Source organism: Pteropus vampyrus, unplaced genomic scaffold (assembly GCF_000151845.1).
Source record: "Pteropus vampyrus isolate Shadow unplaced genomic scaffold, Pvam_2.0 Scaffold354, whole genome shotgun sequence".
Lineage (NCBI taxonomy): Eukaryota > Metazoa > Chordata > Mammalia > Chiroptera > Pteropodidae > Pteropus > Pteropus vampyrus.
In genome coordinates, this window is record NW_011889135.1 from 832,284 (window position 1) to 841,082 (window position 8,799).

The following is an 8,799-nucleotide window of genomic DNA, read 5'->3' on the forward strand; positions in this document are numbered from 1 at the left end:
CGAGGACCGATCAGAACTTTGCACAGACCGGGATGTGTGGGGCGAGGCCGTAAGGACTTCACTCACCTTCTCCAACCCCCTTATTCCCTACTCCCCATCCAGTGGGCTCCCAGCCTCCAGTTGTCAGCCCACGATTTCGTGGCAGGGTGTGGCGACCCCGATTTCTGTTTGCAAGCACAGCCAGCAGTCCAAGAGCCAAGTCCCAAGGCTGGATATCTTTTGCCTGGGCTGCTAGCCCGGGTCTCAGAGTCTTGGTGAGTGCTGTGATGTTGCTGGGGTGTCAGGGAGGGCAAAGGGCGCGAATCACCTTTCCTTATCTTTTCTATTTTACTTGGAAATTTTGCCTTAAAGTGCAGACCATGCCAGATGAACCTAGAGCCCCCGAGGCTCAGCACGGCTCAGCCTTGAGCGGCCCAAGCACTGTCGATGCTGGAAGGGCATCTGCAGCTCTGTGCCCAGTATCCCTGTGGGGCTGTAATGACAGCAGAGCACTTTGGTTATTAGTTAGTTATTTGCCGGGGTGAGGAGAGGGATGAAAGGACCTCGCCCAGCCCATGGAGGGCTCCTCGTGGCGGTGTAGGTGGACGAGAGACAATTGGGAGGCGTAGGGTGGTGCCTCTGTATGTTCAATGGGCCCCTTGTGATCAAAAGAAAATTAATTCTTCCATGGATATTTTAATTTTCATCGTGGCCATACTAGTTGGGTATAGGGAAGCCTAGCAAGCAGCCTAGGCCGGCCTAGTTGGACACAGTACTTATGTTTGTGTGATCGGTACATTACCTAGGGACTGTCCAAGAAGAGGGTGTACAGCCAGAGAGGGCTGCGTTTAAAGCCCAGGTGCTCACAGGGCGCTTAGAATTACTAAAAACCTTGTTGGTTTTGTTCTAAACATACAAGATAGGCCTGGATGTGAGGGACGGGTGGAGAACAGGGCTCCTGAAGCGTCCAGAGGCGGGCAGACCGGTGGGTCTAGGCCCAGGGTCTGGGGACGGTGTCTCACAGCGGCCGGTGGGTTTTTGGGGTCTTTTCGTGTCTCACAGAGTGCAGGCGACGGTGTGGGCCCAAGCGAGGCGCTACGCGCCATGACCGACCGTCAGGCGGGCCCGGCGGCGGGGGACTGGGAGATCGACGTGGAGAGCCTGGAGTTGGAGGAGGAGGGCCGCGGGGCGCCGCCGCCAACGCCGCCCGGGCCCAGCCCGCCTCCGGCCGACGGGGACGGCGAGGACGACGAGGACGAGGACGAAGACGACGACGACGCGGAGGACGAGGGCGACGGCGAGGAGGCGGGCGCGTCCCCAGGGGTGTCGGGCCGGCTAGAGCAGCAGGGTGGGCTGCCGCCGAGGCCGCCTCAGGCGCTGCAGGTCTCTCAGGCCCTCGCGGGGCAAGCGGAGCGCGGCGTGAACGCAGGCGGCGGCGCGGAGCCGCGCAAACTGAGCCGCACGCCCAAGTGCGCGCGGTGCCGCAACCACGGCGTGGTGTCCTGCCTCAAGGGCCACAAGCGCTTCTGTCGCTGGCGGGACTGCCAGTGCGCCAACTGCCTGCTGGTGGTGGAGCGGCAGCGCGTTATGGCCGCCCAGGTGGCGCTCCGGAGGCAGCAGGCCACCGAGGTGCGTACCCGCCGGGTTCGGGGACGCGCCTCACCGAGGCGACCGGGGCCGCTGTGGGGGTCCGGGAGCCGGAGGGGACGTGGCTGCTCCCATCACCCATGGGTCTAGGGCCTCGGGAGCATCTGGCACTTCCTTAAGTGTGGTGAGAACACTTCTCTCCCTACGCTGGTCGGGAGGGAGGATGTCCTGGACATCGCTGGGGAACTTCGTAAAAAAGATTTTGTGTTAAAAAGCGGTCAGAGGGAGCTTGAAAGTGTTTAGGCACGTTCTTTTTCATATTTTAAATTTTATTTTCGTGGTGTTGAGAGGCAGGGGATGAGAGTGGTTGATGCGGTGCATAGCGATGCTTAGTGCTGTACTCGTGCCGATCGCGGAAAAGAAGCACGCACGGCACCGTGTGCTTCCGCCGGCGTCCCGGGCCATTTAAGATTGGCGTTACGTGCCGCCGGTTTTACAGATGAGACCAGAAGTGGAGTGGGAAGTTAGGGACCTTGCAGCCCAAGGTGGTGCAGCCAGAGCTTCTGGCCCCGATAACTACCTAATAGCTGGTAGAGGGGTCTCTGCCATCTCCAACCGTGGAACCCCAGGTGTGAGGAGAGCCAGGGTTCTAAGAGAGAGGCGCTTCTTGAACCTTGGACTCGATGTTTTCTTGTGTTCCTGCATCTGGAGAGCTCCGAGCTAGGGAGGCTGTGTGCCGCCCCTTCCCACACTCAGGGTGGGGGAGGATTTTTAATTGTACTTTTTAGAGAGGCGGGGCTGGGGAGTGGATCACCGCGTACACCGAAGGCAGTGACCCTGATGGACAGCTTCCTAAGGGCCCAGGAGAGCGCGCTGGACACCCGAGGTGGCCCCGGTCCGGACTTGGCCGCCTCCCGCGTATTTCACCGGGGCCCAGAGTCTGCTGGGCCTGACGCAGACGTAGAAGGGCCCAGAATCCCAACCCACCAGGCGGGAGTCTTCTTGTCCTGCGTCCCTGGCGATCTCCGAGGGTTTTGCATTTGCCTTCTTACACCTCAGTCACCCAGTGAACAACCAGAGTTTTCGGCCAGACCAGGGAGAGTCTGATAGGGACCCTGGTATCTCTCCTTCAAGTCTCTGTACAAATCCCACCCGTCCTACTGTGGGGAGAAACCAGCCTCACGGTGCTGTGCAATGGCAGGCCCTGGGCACCTACAGCCCTACCTTTGGGCACCGAGGACCCAGCTCTCGGCAGTAGCTGTCTTCCAGGGAGGGCTTCGCACCTTGTTAACTGTGGACTTCACCTTCCTTAGGGATGTCCCCCCATTTCTGGCTGCGGGGCGGGTCTGGGTGACTCTAGTAAAGCAGCCCTAGGGAAAGGAGGGGCCCTGCTCACTATTGGATGGTTTTAGACAGAGCTAGCTTGTTGCCCTGATATTAAGGAGTACTAATATTAATTCATTTGCAATCATTTTCACATGGAATGGGAAAATACATTTAGACAGGGGATAGTTGCTGACACACTTTGCTTCTCACTTCTTTCCCACGTTTTCTTTCAGAGAATTATTGAATATGTTTCTGTGTTTACAGGACAAGAAGGGGCTTTCCGGGAAGCAGAATAATTTCGAGCGCAAAGCCGTGTATCAGAGGCAAGTCAGGGCACCCAGTTTGCTGGCCAAAAGTATTTTAGAAGGTAAAGCAATGCAGAATTATCCCTTTAGGCTTGAAAACCAAGTTCTGAGTGATTCTTATCGTTCTGGCACATGGCATTTTTATTAACCTGTGAAGGAGCAACCTGAGGGGAAGGTACTTTTTATTAGAAAGTTTTGCTCTAGGAAGGAAATCAGGATGCACGGAAAATAAATCTCACATAACTCCTGAGGTTTTTGTTACTGATAATTTTGTTGTCTGCTTAATAGTTAATGGGTTAACATGGAGTGCGTATGAAATTTGTCCTAGTGTGAGGGGTGTACAAAGATATAGTGCCAAGTGATCCCGGAACAGATGTCCTGGAAAGAAATCAATTAAAAAAAATTCCTTAGTTGTAGTTGGAGCTAAATAGAGTAAATCAAGTGAGATGTTTAGCAGCTACCCACACCAACAAAGACCTCTAGTCTGGATGATTCAACCTCTAATCCCACTCTTTTTCATTTTACCATTTTCCTCCCCAGATTATCTATAATTGTAGTTATTCCATATTTCATTTTACCATTTTGACAGTTGAGATTGAAGAATCAAATAAGAGACGTGGAGGTTGAATTTGAAGTGTGAAGTCTCTAACTCTTCATGTTCTTACTTTCTCTAAAGCCTGGAGATACATTAATTTTTCTTAAAATTTTAATGATTTTCAAAGCATCTCTGTCCAGGTATGGAATATGTTTATTGACCTGATAAATAATATATTAACTACCTTTCACTGTTTAAACAAACTAAAAGTTTATATTTGATCTAATTACTGCTACTTCATATGATTCAGGTTGAAAAGCAGATTTAAAAACGTAGACATTGGAATTCTGTTTTTTCTTATGTGGTTTATGAATTGAGTTGGTTCTGGACAGGTTTTAAAGTTTGTGTCTTACCCTGTGCTGTGTACTTCTGGCCTTAGAATGGGTTCTTATGCATTAAAAGTGAATTTGATTACAAATTGGGTAAACAGATTTATAACTATAGGGACCACACCGATAAATTAAAAACATGCCAAAGCAATTCGATAAATGAAAGAACTAAATGGAATAGTAAATTCAAGTAAATAACTTCCTGGCAAAAACTTACCATAGAAAAAGAAACATTAATTTTCAAATTTTATTTTAATTGCAAATGAGCATGATGGGTTTGTCATTATGTAAATACAAACATTATAATGGATCCTTCAAACAAATTTGATAGTGATGAGTGCTTGGGGATGATGAAAGTATTTTATGCCGCCAGGAATTCTATTTATGTTGTTATACTGATCTCTTTTTTGACTTCATAAAGTGTGGGATGACTTAATCTGTGTTCTAATGATTGCTTGTTCAACTATTTGGCCAACATGATTAGTACTTGAGTAAAATGTTTTAGAGCCGTTATTTTCAATATAGCAAGGGATCTCGGTACATTGCCGCCCTTTCTGTTTGTTTGTTTGTACTGGTAGTCAGGGGTAGGGGCTTACTTAGTTCAGTGTTCACTGCAAAATCTGTTTGACTAGTCAACAGCTCTTTTCAATTTTCTATATTTCTGTTTCCTTAAGTCTTTTCTGTTTTCTCCTCACTAATCTGCTTTAACTTTCTCTTTTTTCCTAGTTCTCCTTGGATTATTCTCCAACTGTAACAATGTGTACATAATGAGCCATCCTTAGAAAATAAAAGTGACATCAGCTCTAGGTATAGAAATCTTTTTTAATAATGGAAAAAGATGACACAGATAGTAATAAACCATCGATTGAAGTAAGATCAGGAGCCTTGTGTAGCAGCCTGGGAAGAATTAAAATTTCACCTGTTAAACTATGCTTGTCAAAGTAAATAAACAAACCTATAACTGCCAAAACAATAATAATAAAAAGTTACAATACGGATATTCTTTTCCCCAAAGGGAACAATTTAAAATTGAACCAATATTTTTGCTTTCTGTATACAAATGTTAGTGATATAGAACTGTAAGTACTTGTTCTGCCAATTTGCAGTGTTTCTGTTGCCTCTAGATTTCCAGATTTTTCTTCCCTAGATGTTAATCTCTTTCATGTGCAATGCTTGCTTATTTTAGGCTACCGTCCTATTCCAGCAGAGACTTATGTGGGAGGGAGTTTACCTCTACCTCCCCCAGTAAGTGACCGGATGAGAAAAAGGCGGGCCTTTGCTGATAAAGAGTTGGAGAACATTATGCTGGAGCGAGAATATAAAGAGAGGGAGATGTTGGAAGCTTCCCAAGCTGCTGCCTTGTTCCTGCCCAACCACATGGTACATGGACCTGAATACAACTCCTACAAAAGTACCTATAGCCCCAGCCCAGTGGAACCACCAAGCAAAGACTTCTGTAATTTTTTGCCCACCTGCCTTGATCTAACCATGCAGTATTCAGGGTCTGGGAATATGGAACTAATTTCTTCCAATGTCAGTGTGGCCACAACTTACAGACAGTATCCCTTGTCCTCAAGATTTTTAGTTTGGCCTAAGTGCGGCCCCATTAGTGACACTCTCCTCTACCAGCAATGCCTGCTAAATGCCACCACCTCAGTTCAATCCCTGAAACCTGGGGCCAGCTGGGACTTGAAGGGAGTACAAGTCCAAGATGGGCTCGGTGCAGAACATGACATGTTGCCACCAAAATTGGAAGGCTCTCTGGTGCTGCCTCACAATCCTGAGGTTCAGACCTCAAGAAGTGACCTTCAGGGTCACCAGGCTGTCCCTGAGAGGTCTGCATTCTCCCCACCCCGACGGAATTTCTCTTCGATTGTTGACACGGACTCCCTGGCAGCTCAAGGGCACGTCTTAACCAAGATCAGCAAAGAAAGCACCAGGCACCCTCTGCCACTTAAACATAATCCATTCCACTCATTATTCCAGCAAACTCTTAATGACAAATCGAGTCCTGAGTTGAAAACACCATTTGTCAAAGAGGCCTTTGAAGAGGCCCCTAAGAAACACAGAGAGTGTTTAGTCAAGGAGAACCAGAAGTACACATTTACAATAGATAGATGCGCAAAAGACCTTTTCGTAGCCAAACAAGTTGGAACAAAACTCTCGGTGAATGAACCGCTGTCATTTTCTGTTGAGTCTATTCTCAAGAGGCCTTCGTCTGCCATCACTCATGTCTCTCAGTGAAAGGCTGCTTGTATGGAAAGCTGGATTTTCTGCAGTCTCAGAGGGTTCTTACCAGTTGCTAATTTTTTTTAAAAGAAGTTAAAGATGTTTGTATAAAGAAATTTCTAATGTTAATGATGACAATTTAAAAAATTCTATATATTCATATGCATGCACTTATCACCACATAAATATATTTAAACTAAAGATGGAAATTGCTCATGCATAAATTGTAAAGTTCCGTGCTTTACCCATTATTTCAAAAAGCAATAAAATTGACACTGTCTTCTAAAAGACTCAGTATTTGCTGGAGTAAATAGTTGTCTTTGTCTAGGTGAAAAAGCTAGTGTCCATGAAATGTGATCTTTATTTTTCTATGATTCTGTGTATTTTCAAGTGCTGTCAATGGTTGTTGGGGCCACAGGAGAAACCCTTATAATGCCTTATTTTTTGCATTTGGAGGGCATATAAATACAGCTATTCAAGACTGAAGCAAAAATAGCTTTATGGAGAAATAGAGAAGGTTTGCATGTTTATAGAATCATAATTTTATGTGATTGGACAAAATTTAATTGAAGAGAAATCAAGTTTAATGTATTGTTTATATGATGACAGGGGTTCTTGGATTGTATCTATTAACTCTGGATTCCAGTGTCCTTCCCTGATGGGGATGTGTATATGGGGCCTCAAGCTTCCTTTTTCAATTAAACCTTCATTCTATGATTTTTGGGTTGCTAGGGGCCACAGAGCAGGTTCCTTTGTAAGGTACAGTCAATTTAAACCATGGTGGTGCATGGTTGAACCCTCTCTCAGATCTTGTGTTACTTCTCTGTTTCCTAAGGACCAGTGACAGCAGGCATTTAGAGGCAGGTCCAGGACTCTCAGCTGGTCCCTGAGTATCAGCGTTATGTGTCTCATATTTTCACTGGTGTCAAAGGTTTTCAGTGTAGGTTTTTTCTGAGATAAAAGCATTTACCATTCAAATTGCTTCAGCTGCCAGCTGAAGCCAGCAGATGTTTATCATACCATGAGGGCAGCTTCTTGATTCTTAAACTTTTCCCCTCTGTATTTTAGGTTCATTATTACCCTCTTGTTTTGCCCAACAAATGTTAACTGTTCTTGTATATATGATTGATAAAGTAAGAGTAGGACATTTATGAGAGTATTAAATTTATCTCTGAAGACCTCATCTGTGGATCCCAAGTCAAGTTCTAAGATGTTATAGTCATTTCAACATAGAAAATCCAAGAGCCAAATATTTCACCTTTCATTTTGCCGTACAGCAAGTTTACTTTCAACTCTGCTCGTGTTTGGGTAACAAGAACATTAAGTGGGTGTGTGGAATGTGCCAAGAAATGTGGCAGTTTAAAGAGTTTCTTTCTTGCTCTGGAAAACATTTAAAATTATTTTAAAATGATTTTGCTACTGATGAGCTCATGTAAACCTCCAAGAGTTCTCTGAATTGTTCCTTAAAATTAGTATCAGTTTCAAAAACAACAAGCCAAACCTTAGACTGATTTTCAGTTTGTACTTGTAAAATAATACTTGGTTTTGTTGAGTGAAATTTACTTATTTTTATTATTGCAAAAGCCAGAGCAAATGGAAGTTTGCCAGAGGAAAAGAAAATGAAAGCAGGCAGAGATCCCAATAACTGTTGAAGATTATCATTAAGTGGAAAATGTTTTCCAGCCATGAATGCCCCGGTGTCAGAGACAGAATCTCACAGCAGTTGCCCCTTGCACCCCAGTCATCTTTGCTTTATCTGTCCAGTTATTAATTTTTATCTTTCTATCAGGAATTTCTTTTTTGTGTCAAGTGTTTATGGTAAATTTAGCATTGAAATCTAACCGGTGAGAGGTAATGGGGGAAAACAATAAATCCACATTAAAAAATCTCAAGAAGGCCTTCTAAATCCACACATGGATTTTCTCTCTTTGTTACTCTATTTTAGTATTTTGAATATGTATATTTGTCAATTTTGTCCTTTTTGTATTTACTGAATGTTTCGGGATGTCTTTTCTGCTGTATCATTTTAATCTCATTAAGTTAGCTGTGGGTAGTAGTGGTTTTCCTCACATTGCAGTGCCCAGAATTTTATTGTTCTTCAACATTTGTGATGAATTTGTTATTTTACCACACATTAATTCTGCTATAATGGTGAGTTCTTTTTGGAACTTCAAACCTACCAGATCTACCATCATCCCCTTTACGAGAGCTTTGTACTTGGCTCTTCGCTTCTTTTAACCATTTCACGTCCATAAAAGCTACTATTTGACTATATAGAGTCTTCAAAGAATATTGTCATTAACATATTAAATCAAACTTATAGTTCGTTCAATTTAAGCATTTTCTGTGTTTAAGGCAATAAATGGATGTGGCTTTAATCATTTTTAAGAACAGAAAGAATACTGTAAAACATGGATCTTTTCCTCAATTTAACTCATAATACAATAAT

At 44.7% G+C, this 8,799-nt stretch overlaps 1 protein-coding gene across 1 annotated transcript; it reads left to right on the forward strand.

Moving 5' to 3' along the window:
• The first annotated feature begins 239 nt into the window (after window positions 1-239).
• On the forward strand, window positions 240-6,641 carry DMRT2 (doublesex and mab-3 related transcription factor 2). Its single transcript, XM_011379108.1, has 4 exons — window positions 240-254; window positions 1,042-1,608; window positions 3,157-3,259; window positions 5,308-6,641. Exons 2-4 carry the CDS (start codon window positions 1,084-1,086, stop codon window positions 6,363-6,365), a joined length of 1,686 nt encoding a protein of 561 aa, XP_011377410.1. The 5' UTR covers window positions 240-254; window positions 1,042-1,083; the 3' UTR covers window positions 6,366-6,641.
• The last annotated feature ends 2,158 nt before the right edge of the window (window positions 6,642-8,799 follow it).